The sequence below is a fragment of the Nomia melanderi genome, chromosome 1, assembly GCF_051020985.1.
Source record: "Nomia melanderi isolate GNS246 chromosome 1, iyNomMela1, whole genome shotgun sequence".
Classification (NCBI taxonomy): domain Eukaryota; kingdom Metazoa; phylum Arthropoda; class Insecta; order Hymenoptera; family Halictidae; genus Nomia; species Nomia melanderi.
In genome coordinates this window covers 15,170,473-15,183,347 of record NC_134999.1, presented here as the reverse complement: position 1 = coordinate 15,183,347, position 12,875 = coordinate 15,170,473, and the positions used below count along the sequence as shown (strand labels likewise).

The window sequence follows — 12,875 nt, the reverse complement described above, 5'->3', positions numbered from 1 at the left end:
ACCCATAAAAGTAATGAATAAAATATCTACCTGCATTTAATATTACTTCTTTTTAATTGCTCGTAACGCGAATCGTTGAATCGCGTAATATAGAAAAGAATTGAATGGAAGTTTTACATTTTTACAAATGTCAAACGTCCCGAGTAAAAAGAATGAAAATGATAAAGCCAGGAGAATCTATTGGACAAGTTATTCAAACTTTATTCAAAAAGCAGATGCCTCTTCAAAGATAAAAAATGGCTTCCGACGTTGCGCGGGATGACCGATTGATCTAGCATCGTCCCAGCTGAACTTTAAAAGGAAGGATCTACCCGAGGAACGAGGGAAACGATGCCTCGTGCCGATAAGAAGAGACCGAGAGCCACCTGACCCGAGAATCACTGCACCGAAAGCGATCCTCGGTTTTAAACCAACTGAATTTTCCCGCGGATCCATTTTTTACGCGGAGATAACGATATTAACGTCAACGGAGATAACGATCCGAATGTAACTCACACTTTTTCCCTCGTCCGAGCCGCGCTTTATCTTCTCTGCTTTAATACTAGAGACAAAGGACAATGCAATTACATATAAACACCGTGTATTCTTCCGACTGGGGCTAAATACTTTGAAACTGTAATTTATCCGCGTGAACTGAACAAAGTGGAGTCTACCTGTGAAATTCGGGATCTATCTTCCGACACACGAATTTCTGGCAATTGTTGCTTGTTTCAATGTGATCTTCGTGGTTTATAATTTAATGCTAGTTTCGAATTTCAATGAATTCTAATAGACACTTTTGGAGTTAATCGCTTGTCCTATGATTCATTTTTCAACTATGACACAACTACTTTGCCGTTAATAATTTATTGAAGAGACAAATTTTAGGTATATTCTTTGTCTATCTCTGCTTCGAATTATCATAATTGATAACAGAAGGATAATGTTTCATTTATATTCGTAATAATTGAGTAATATTTATATTTGTTGAGTAATAAAAAAGAAATATTGAAAAAAGATATTGATCTCCTCTAAATAAAAATACAAAGACACTGTTCTCTAGTAAATACTAGAAACCATTGATCTATCCTAAATAGAAAATAGCACAATAAAAACACAAAATATTCAACTAAAAAACAGAAAACTGTCGTTCTTTCCCAAAAAGAAGATGAAAAAGCATTCACCTCATTCCCGAATAAGAAAATCTTAAGGTAAAACAACCTCGATCCTTCGAGCCCTGAAAACCTCTAAATCTTCAATAACCCCGTCGAAAACTTAATAGAAAATTCCCCGAGAAATTCCAGCTTATTATAAAAGGTTCGAGTGACTAGCATACGCGATTTCCAGCCGCGGCATCGTTATTTCGCGGCCGTTTCGGCTTCGAATTCCCGGACGTCCGTAAACGGAATACAGGAGAAGCGAAGGGACGAAGGGCTCGACCGTGCGGAATAAAAATTGATAGAATTCCGTGCGTACGTTCCCGCCGGCTACCTATCGATCGTAATCAAATTCGTTTAAACGACTTGATCCGGAGCACAGAGAGGCCTGATTGAAACACACGGCCGGACCGGAAACGGACGAATTCCTTTCCGTCGCACAGCGCCGCCGCTTGTGGACAAAACTGAAAAATTCGACTGTTCGCATAACGGAGATTGAAGGTTACCAATGTTGCTAAGTAGTCTCTGCTACACAAAATGATTTTCACTTGAAAAATCAACATTTTCCGCAAATCAATTCCGTTTTTTAATTTATATAACGTTGCAATCGCAAAATATCTATTGTCATTGAAAAAGCTTTATAACATTCACATAAAATAAAAGAAATATAACCACCACATGTTTAGCTCTGTACTGTACACCAGTTATATCAAATATTTTAACGAATCAAAGAAACTGCCCTAAAATTATTTGATTTTCCACAGATCCAAATTTTGTATTGAAAAGGAAAATAAAAGATCGAAGGAATGTTACAGCATTTTTCATTTTTCATTTTCATACCATAAAAATTAGTCGCAGTTGCTGATAAATTACAAAACCATTTGGAGTGCTAAGGATTGATGAAACGTTCGATGCAACGAAGACTTCCACAGACACAAATCGCGTCAGCAGTCGTGAAAGAAGTTCGCGAGGTGAAACGAATTAGGGAGATAACGTTTAAATAATAGTTCGTCGCGTGGTTTACGCTCGGATCCAATTAAACGGAAATTAGGGGTCGCGCGGATATTTTGATTGAATCTCGGGTGTTCCGCGCCAATGAGGGCCGTGTGCGTGCGCGGTTTATTTTACGTTTATCGTTCGTTCGCGAGGATTCGCCGGATTAACTCGAGCCGGTTCCGCGGCGACAAAAGCCGCGCTTTCCCGTGCCGACCGGTCGAATATAACGCGACTGGAAACTTTGCAATTTAGTTACTCGCTCGGACGGCATTCCCCATACGCCGGGACAGCCGTAATTGCCGGCGGAAGCGCGAATCGTCCGTGTCGAAAGCTAACGTTTTCGAGGTCGTTGAATTATTGTGTCATTTGTTTTTTATGCTTCGAACGTTGACTCGTCGTCGAACGAAACCGACACGTTTCCAGCGGGATGGAGAGGTTTGGTGATGAGTTACCATTTCTTAAAGTTGGATTCTCGTGTTATTTTTTGTATTATTTCGAATGTTGAACGGCGTTGAACGGCGTTGAATGAAAATGACACTTTTTGAATGAGATAGAGGGGTTCAGTGCTGAGTTACCATTTCTTAAAGTTGGATTCTCGTGTTCTTCCGTTAAAATTTTGAAACTGTGCAATTGCCGAAAGTTCTTGAAAGAAATCTGTAGAGAATGTCCGTGGAAAATGTATAAGATACAAAAGGTATGGAAAATATAGAAAATATAAAAGGTATGGAACATATGGAAAACATATAAAATATGAAAGCTATGGAAAATATATAAAAAATATAAAAGGTACGGAAAATATGGGAAAAATGGAAAATGTCAAAAAATATTGTCTCGCTTCTTCGAATAATGTACAGTGAAACTAAATCGTAGACTACAAAAGATTCCCTTTCGCCGCGCCAGCGACAAAGAACAATCTATAGCACATGCATTTCAAGATTTCAATCGAAAATGTGCCATTTTCACTCCAACGTTCGCGGCTCGAGGTAAGATTAAATTAACGATCGACGAAGCACGGTAAAACGTTTAATCCCTCCATTATCTCTCCCTGAAAAAGGAGCGAGACAATAGAAACTTAAAGCATAAAAAATTTCACAACAATTACTTCGCATTCCGTTTAATCCACATCCACGGCGAGGCCATCAGCTAATCCACGTTTTCAGGAGCACAAATAGTCGTGGCGCGTTTCCGTGGCGCGGAATCAAAGAAAAACAGGTCCTGTTGGTTAGGCGGAATATAAAATGCGGAGTAAAATCGGTTAATCTTCACTTTGATGCTTCGCGAGTGCATGAAAACCGCTTCCAGGCTTTTCCAGACGCTGCGTCAGCAGAAATGACATTTCATTCGTATTCTAATGGCCGTCGCGCACACTGCGCCCCCTAAAATCACGGCAACGCGGGAACAAGATGATCCCGCGCGAGCAAAACAATCAGGAAACATGGAATAAAATTTTCACGCGTGACACTTCGTTCCCAAGATAATCACGCGTTACTGTTACCCAATCTTCGAGCTCGTCTGACCATGAAATCCCACTCTTTGCAGACCTATGTGCCAAACCTTCGAACTCGATTACGTCAAGGACGTCGTCAAGCAGAAAATTTCATTCTATCTAATTTCGTTTTGAATAAAATTTTATTCATTCTTTCACGTATCAAGAATTTATTCCCATAGTTTCCCACAATATTCGTTTACAATGTATTTACAGAAGGAATTCAAGAAATGAAAATTCAAGAAAATTCGAGAAAATTCGAATGCCAAGCAACACAGGAAAGTTTCAGGACAAAACAGAGGAATTTAGATTTAAAATTGTAATCGTTCGGAAGGAAAAGGCAAAGAATTAATAGTCGGTGAAAAGGAATCGAAGCCACCCTGTATATTCCAGCTGTCCAGCGGTGGGGGAGCAGAAATATCAAAAGCGAAACAACGGGGAAAGATGTTATTGACAAATTGAAATCCGGAATTCATATCGGCCGTGACGCGGACGAAAAATTCGTCGCCCGACGTTGACAATTTTTGTCCCCCGCCGTTGGCAGTCGGCGCGCCTCCCAGAGCCAAGGAGAACGTCAACGGCAGAAATGGTAACGTTTTAGGCAGCCGTCGTCGTCCCTTTCGCGCCGACGTCGCTTCGTTCATTGTGCCGGTCACGTCACCGGAGTCATTCATGCGCACACGCTCTTGCGGCGCTGCCCACCGCGTTTTTCTTCTTCAACTTATCAAGCCATTTCGCCAACACTCCTCCGCTACTCCTCCGTTGTGGAGGCGTTTTAGTGTACTCGTCTCGGGCCGACGCTTCTCCATCGGATTGGTACCTTGGACGTTTTAGCCGTTCATTCGATTATATTCTTAATTATTCAATAGGTAGTGAGGCAAGAATTAATTTCATTATAGTAGTCGTTTAGGTATATTCGTCTCGACGCTTCTACATCGGATTGGTACCTTGGACTTTTAGCCGCTCATTCGATTATATTCTTAATTATTCAATACACTGCAACTCTATTACGACCTTAAACTGTCTGTTATTGGATTAATTTAGTTATAACTGCTTCGAACCGATGCTTCATAAGGAAATTGGTACCTTGGACTGTCTACTGTCAACTATACCAATTCTATCGGTAATATAGTCAGTTACCCATTTCACTTATCTCATCTGTTCTTGTTTATCTCATCTTCTACTTCGAACGTTCAGCGCTCTATCTTTCATTCACTCCCACTGCTAACTATTCAATACTTAATCCCATAATCACTAGTATCTTTACACATCAAACAAACTTATTTCCCATTGGAAATACCTTAAACAAAAATCTCATTCAATACTCAATCCCATAATCACTAGTATCTTCACATATCAAACAAACTTATTTCCCATTGGAAATACCTTAAACAAAAACCTCATTCAATACACAATCCCATGGTCACTAGTATCTTCACATATCAAACAAACTTATTTCCCATTGGAAATACCGTAACACTATTTCTACCGAGGTATCGACAGACACCTGTCGAATGTTCGACTTAAAACTATTTTCCAACCTTAGTCGTATATTCTGAACTGACCTTCGACTTTACCAATAACGATTATAACATTAACTGCAGGAAATGTCCAAAATACAATTGGGGAAAAATAGTTAAACTAAGAAAAGAATTGTAAGCCAAAATTTCAGAAAGTGTCTTTTGACACCTTCGGTAGAAATAGTGTTAAACACCAAAAACCTGCCAAAAATTCAACATATTCAAAACATTTCCTAACTAGTCTTATTCTACTCCCAAAAAATCTCTATCCCAGAGATCGCAACGTTCGGAACAACTCGAACAGCCATTGCACAGCCAGCTGCCGCTGTCATCTTCAGAATTTCGATCTTCCGCGAACCTATTTCCCCGGCGGGTGAAAGCGTTAGCCAACAGATACATCTTCAGAGATGACTCTCACGGCCTAATATTAACCTTCTAGCTACTATACGCTACTATAATGGCTTTCGTGTATATCATTTTTTTAAACAGTACACCACCATAGCGACACAAGTCTTTCTCTGTCAATAGCTATGCACATTATAATCTAATCTAATTGCGCAGTGGGAAATCCTATCAATCTCAAATCGCAGTGCTACATTTATGATACGCAGCAGCGTCAAACCTTGCCATACAGAGGTGTGGTATACATATATATATCTCGTTTTCATATAAAGACACTTAGCTATGCAATTTTGCTAATTACCACAGCATTGAAAAAAATATAAAATTTGATAGGAATTGATTATCTATTTAAAATGCATTACAAAACAGTATGATATATGAGTTTTTGTATGTATAGCAATATAAGTTGATCTCACTGAAAATTTCCATCCGACCAATTCGGTTTTCTGAAAAGTAATCGGTACGCAATGCGTTAAACGCGTGTGTACTCGGGTGTCGGCCGGTTGCCCTCGCAATTGCAACTCGATAATACATGGAGGCCAGACATTCTTTGCCTCTGTAATTCCGGCCACTTCAGTCGCAGCAATTTCGCCGCAATTGCGCCCGACCGTCCAAGACAGCCTCCGCTCTCCTCCCTCCGTTTCGTCTCGTCCCTCTTTGTTCCCGATCGCTAATTGGAATCGTTTGTTGACCCGGCCAGTGTATGATAAAGAATCTCGCGAGGCCAGCGACCGGCGAACCAGCGGAATCGTTTCCCCCAACTCTTCCTCGCGGAACAAAAACGGTCCGGGGCACAAGTTTTCTTTTATGCCCGACCGCTCCGAGCCTTTCAGGGTTTTAAAGCTTCCCGCTCTCGAGTCGTCGAGAGGCACGAAAGTTCGCTGGAAAAAAATACTGGCCGCGTAACATTTTTTTCTTAAACACCGTCGAGGGAGGGGGGGGGGGGGTTAAGGAGGCGGCCGGCAACTTTCCGAGAGTGAAATGATGTTGCGAAAATCCCGATGAATTATGTAGCGGCCGTTAAATAATAGATGACTAATTATGTTCCGCGATACGGCGCAGCGGCAAGCTTCACCGTTGCCTACGGGTTTAAGAAGATTACACTGAGGGTGCTTCGCTGCGCTATCCCGGAAGATTTTCGTCGCGGACGGCGCACTCTGGATGACATTCAACTGTTCGGGTAATGGAGATTGAAGGTTACCATTGTTGCTAAGTAATCTGATGTACAAAATGACTTTTAATTGGAAACATAAGAATTTGCAGGTAAATTCCGGTTTTCTATTTACGAGTTACAAAACCCCAAAATTCGACGATTCGCATAACGGAGATTGAAGGTTACCAATGTTGCTAAGTAGTCTCTGCTATACAAAATGATTTTCACTTGAAAAATCAACATTTTCTGTAAATCGTTTCCGTTTCTTAATTCATATAACGTTGCAATCGACACGCAAAATATCTATTGTCATTAAAAAAGCTTTGTAATATTCACGTAATGTAAAAGAAATATGACCACCACATGATTAGCTCTGTACTTTACAACTTTTGTCTGAAGCATTTGCTTGCATCACTCATACTTTTAATACTAGAACTTCCAGATGGCTCAAAATAGCCGATTCCTAAATTCTCCTTTCACAATTATTGAAAAGATAATAGTTTGCGTATCATTGAAACAATTTCTTTACAGATTTCTTACAGAAGGATCTATTATTTCATATAATATAACTCACAACTTAGTTTGCGTATTATTAAAACAATTTCTTTAGGGATTTCTTAGAGAAGGATCTAAGTCGTGAGTGATCGAAGTTTCGATAGATGCACACTTAAGGTTTCCACAGAGAAATGTTAAGTCAACTCGACTACTCGGTACTTCTACTATTAAGTTATCGAGTTTCATCCAAAAAACGAACGTTTAAATCTATCAATCTGCCTTCATAATTAGAATCAGAGTAAATTTACAGTTTTCTTAGAGGTGAACACTATAATTAATAACAAACTCCTACAACTCCAAATATAAGGAAACTATTCTTATTACCAAGTACATCAAACGAACGCTGAAATCTGCGACAACTCTCGCGGAACTCGATATTCTAGCTCGCAAACAGTGCAATAAAGACCGTTGCAAACTTTAATGATAGAAGTTGTATTAACTTGTATAATATTTAGTATCCCGGCGAGTCACAGTGCACCGAAAGATTTTTCCAAACAGTAAACGCAGGGATCACTGCGGAACACGGTGCAGCATTGCTACTCGCCATTTATGCCGAACGAAACGACAAAAGGATCCTTTAAATCGCCTCTCCACGGCTGAAAGGAAGCAATCCCGTCTTTCACGGTAAACAATAAAAACCCTCCGCCGGCGTCCGTTAATTTTTACGTTCTTGTTCTTGCCCGAAAGTAATAAAGTGAACAGCCTGTGCATAGGAACCTTGCGGGACTTCAAAGAACTTCGAAGAAAAAATGTGTTTACCCGAAACAAGACAGTTTATTCAAATATTTGAGGGGCTCTCGCGTTCGCGGAGGCGCGCGAGGAATTTAAATTTTCTTCGGGCAGGCCGCTGTTCGCGCGCTTCAAACCACCCCCGGTCGTTCCGGCCCGTTTTACTCCGGCGTCGTTCGCTGAAAGTCATTAAAGAATAACTCAGCCGGAGCATCACGTGTTTCCGCGTTGAACGGTGTTTTTCCTGGAGGCGCGGTTATTCTCTTCGAGTTTGAGGGACGGCTTTCATCCATCGCCATCGTATAACGCTGAACGGGGTGAAGTTTCAGATACGCTCCATAAAGACCGGCGAAGTTGCCGGGGAAACTATTTTCGAACTGCTCGAACAATATTGGTTGTTGCGCTTTTTCGGAACTCCGCCGACAGCTGTACATCCCCCGGCCAACTTTCCAACGATCCCGATTTACCCGCGACTTTCAACCCTACCGTTCTACCCTTGCCTTGAAACGGCTCGGCCGTATTGTAAACACGTTGGATGTTAATGAGTACGGAGTTCGTCGGTTCGATGGATTGTTGCGAATGCTGCTTCGGTTAACACGTTGACTGCCACGATGGCCATCGGAGCGTTTAAATCGCTTGAGAAGAATGGCAATAAGAAAATTCGGGTCGAATAAAAATATTTAGTAACATAAGTAACTAGTACTGTGATATCAGATTAGTATTAATTGTTACCAAAGTGTCAATATTAATATAAAATGCTCAAAATTCTCGTGGCAGGCAACGTGTTAAGATAGTAGCTAAATTTGGGGATCGGTTGCTTCGCTTTTGGTATTCTAGGGGGTGGGAATTATCGCAGTGAAATGTTGATTTAGAAGTTGAATGGAGTTGATTTGTTTCTATACATCAAAGATACGGGATAATGAATTTATCGTAAATACGAAATGAAAACTGGGCAAGTTTTAGTATTAAAAGTATGGGAAGTAATAGAAGTTCGATTAAGAATATACGATCCGACTGATTTTTATTTGCAAAATGAATCAATAACCCTTTGCACTCGGAAGTTTCTCACTAGAAATATTTAACATTTTTCAATTAACCTTCGACTTATTTGTTACCGACAATAGAATAAAAATTGAGTAAAATGAAACTTTAACCCTTTGCACTCGGAAATTTCTTGCTAGAAATATTTAACATTTTTCAACTAACCTTTGACTGGTCTATTACAGACAACAGAATAAAAATTGAGTAAAATGAAACTTTAACCCTTTGCACTCGGAAGTTTCTCACAATATTTAAATTTTTTGACGAGACAAAAACAATATTCTTTGAAGCTACCTCGAAGGACAATTATTATATCAAGGCATAAAGCTATATTCCAATATTTCAACATTAAACATCATCTCTTATAGTCCCATTGCGTCAAATCTGATGACTGAGAGTCACCTCCCAAGCGAAGGGTTAACCCTTTGAACTCTGTAGGCTCCAATATCGTATCAGTTATAATATCAAATATTTTCAAATCAAAGAAACTACCCTAAAATTATTAGATCCTCCACACATCCAAATTTGCCACTGAAAAGGAAAATAAACAATCCAAGAAATATTATAGAATTTCTAATTCTCCCCCATGAACACTATAAAAATTAGTTGCTGATTACAAAAAAACCTGGAGTGCTAAGGGTTAATACCAACAAATCTCGAAAACTACCAGTTTCGAAGTCATCGTTAACTCCTCGAGCAGTCCTTCAAAATCCGAAACTGCACGTTCCGCCAAAGAACTAATCCCCTGGCGGCAGGGGAGGTCGCAGAACAAATTCCGTCTGCAGCCGGTAGTGCGCGGTAATCGCGATTATAAGCCTTAAAACAGCGAATTAAGTCTCGAGATGGAATTCCCGCGAATGGCGTCGCGGGGAGGCTCGCCGGCGAGCTAAGACGGGGACAGAAATTCGCGGGAGGCGGCCGTAATTTGCGGGACGGCCGCCCGTTCCCATCCGGCGGTGGCTGCGAAGATTAAAATGCAAATCTAAACTCGACCCGCGGAATAAGTTTGAGATACGATTATCCTAAATGGCGCGCGCGCCGCGGGCCGGAGAACGGTTACAGGACAGAGGAATTTTCGGGGGCTGGAAAAGTTCGAGCGAGACGGCGAGTCGTTTACTTACAAGGTTTCCAGATTCACGATCCTGTAGTGGGCCAGGTACGTGTGCCGATAGAGCTGCAACAGAAAGAGGAACGAAGAATGTTTATTAGCGGTGTTTACCGGGGCGGGTCCTCGGGAAATTGGATGCCCGCCACGTTTTTAAGGGTTAAATGAACGCCCGGGGTTAGGCCGTGATGCGGTTCGCCGTGCGGACGCTCGTTTCTCGCTTCTTGCGCGTTCCTCTTCGACTTCGTTTCTCGATTAATCGCTCTGGAGCGTGTTTGCTCTGGGGAGAGTAAGAGGATTGACTAATTGCGGGATCCAGCGGTTTTTGGGAAGATTCTTGGTTGTGCTTCGTTTGGAAGAGGAGTTTGAGATTGTTCGACTGTTGGGAGGTGATTGATGGTGGGGATAGTGTTTGTTATGGTATTGACTGTGGAATGTTGATATTAATGGTAATATTATTGGTTGGAATATTAACAGTATAATATTGATATTAATAGCAATATTATTGGTTATAATATTAATATTATGATATTGATATTAATAGCAATATTATTGGTTATAATATTAATATTATGATATTGATATTAATAGCAATATTATTGGTTATGATATTGATTATGTAATATTGATATTAATAATAGTATTATTGGTTGCAATATTAACAATACAATATTGATGTTAATAGCAATATTATTAGGTGTAATTTTAATATTATAATATTGATATTAATAGTGATATTATTGGTTATGATATTGACTATGTAATATTGATATTAATAGTAATATTATTGGTTGTAATATTAACAATACAATGTTGATGTTAATAGCAATATAGTTAGGTGTAATATTAATATTATAATATTGATATTAATATTAATATTATAATATTGATATTAATATGCAGTATTATTAGGTGTAATATTTCTATTACAATATTGCTATCAATAGCAATATTATTATCCATAATACTAACAATATAATACCGATACCAATTACATTACCAATAATACCACTACTAACAACATTAACAGTCCCAATATTACTATTCCAAACGCCACAGTGAAATCACGGGTGCAAGGGGCAAAGGCAAACTTTCATCAGCGGACAATGAAAAACCAAATATTAAGTTCCACACGGCAATTACTAAACCCGGCAAGACTATCCCGGAAAATGAAAGTTCATCGCGGTGCGAACCTCCGGCTCTGAAATTCCCTTCCACTCGTTATTCCCCGATAAATGCTCCCGTACTTCCCGACACGCCGGAGAATCCGCCGTTCCCGTGTGTTACGCGTCGTTCGAGGAACTGCATAAGTGTCGCGCAGCTGCAACGAGCATTTCGAATCGGCGGCGGCCGCGCTTATCTTTGCAAATGTAAGTGGTTATGGCACTTCCGCGTTCAGCCCGCTCCGCCGCCCTTATGGTTCATAGGTCGTACGAAAACAGCTTATCGGCGACACGGTAATTTTTCTTGCACGAGGAAATTCAAGCGACTATCGACTCCCTGGCAATAATGGTAACCGAGTTTCGTTTTTCCACCGCGATTCGAATACTTCTCACGTGTCCTGTTCTCGTTTTTGCTTCTCCTTTTACTGCGTCGAAGGAACCTTTTGTGAACGTTCTAAGGAGAGGAGTTTCTTTGGATCCACGCATCGTTAGAAGGATTACGAAAGGAACGTTTCTCGTATTTGGAGTCGGAGGTGATTGCGATGGAAATAGTAATGTTTAGTACTATGAAATACTCGTATTGTATTAACCACTTGCGCTAGAAATGAATTCAGAGATTTGGCAATGTCTCGCGCGATGAATTTTGTTTTCACCTATTTTACGCTGATATGTACACCAATTTTGTTTGTTAATCGTTCTGTATAGGGTGATACATTTCAAGACAATCTAATAGGCGTAATGCAACAAGATTGTCAATGTGTGAAAGACATAATTGAGAATTTTGCGACAGAAACGTCTCGATGTGCGTGGCACGTCTTACCGTCGCAAGTGGTTAATAAGATTTAGTCTTGTTTGAATTATAGTCTTTTTATGGTTATAGTTTGTAGGATTATTTGAATTATAGTCTTTTTATGGTTATAGTTTGTAGTCTTGTTTGAATTATAGTCTTTTTATGGTTATAGTTTGTAGGATTATTTGAATTATAGTCTTTTTATGGTCATAGTTTGTACTCTTCTTTGAATTACAGTCTTTTTATAGTTATAGTTTGTACTCTTCTTTGAATTACAGTCTTTTTATAGTTATAGTTTTTAGTCTTATTTGAATTATAGTCTTTTTATGGTTATAGTTTGTAGTCTTATTTGAATTATAGTCTTTTTATGGTTATAGTTTGTAGTATTATTTGAATTATAGTCTTTTATATTTAAAACTAACTGCTAGGTAGTTCTAGTACCGAAGCTTTGTTAGATCCCGACTCGTAAAGATCGTGTTTAATAACTTAGAATCGATCCTTCAACGTCGATCTTGTATATCTAAGCAACGATAAATCAATTTTCTAGGCCCCTGAACAAGAAGAATGGTACACCTTTCACACTTTATAACTGATAGACTGCGTAAACTCTGCTCACCGCTCTATCGTCTTTTAAAACAAAACTATTGTGTTCATTCGAAAGGTCGAACAATATAAAAAGATATCTTTTAACAGTTTCAGTAACAACAGTGTTAACTTCGAATAATTTAACCCTTAGCACTCCAGATAGTTTTGTGATCTATCAACAACCTACCAATTGTTATAATAATCCTAGTGAAAA

The 12,875-nt window shown here is 39.6% G+C and overlaps 1 protein-coding gene across 6 annotated transcripts in view; it reads right to left on the bottom strand.

Moving 5' to 3' along the window:
- LOC116431069 (venom dipeptidyl peptidase 4) overlaps positions 1-12,875 on the bottom strand; it is a 447,002-nt gene that overhangs the window by 199,420 nt on the left and 234,707 nt on the right. For all 6 annotated transcript variants that reach the window (XM_076374132.1, XM_076374131.1, XM_076374129.1 and 3 more), the window contains one exon: positions 10,140-10,192. In XM_076374132.1, the coding sequence (XP_076230247.1) occupies positions 10,140-10,192 (53 nt within the window). The remainder of the gene's footprint in view (positions 1-10,139; positions 10,193-12,875) is intronic.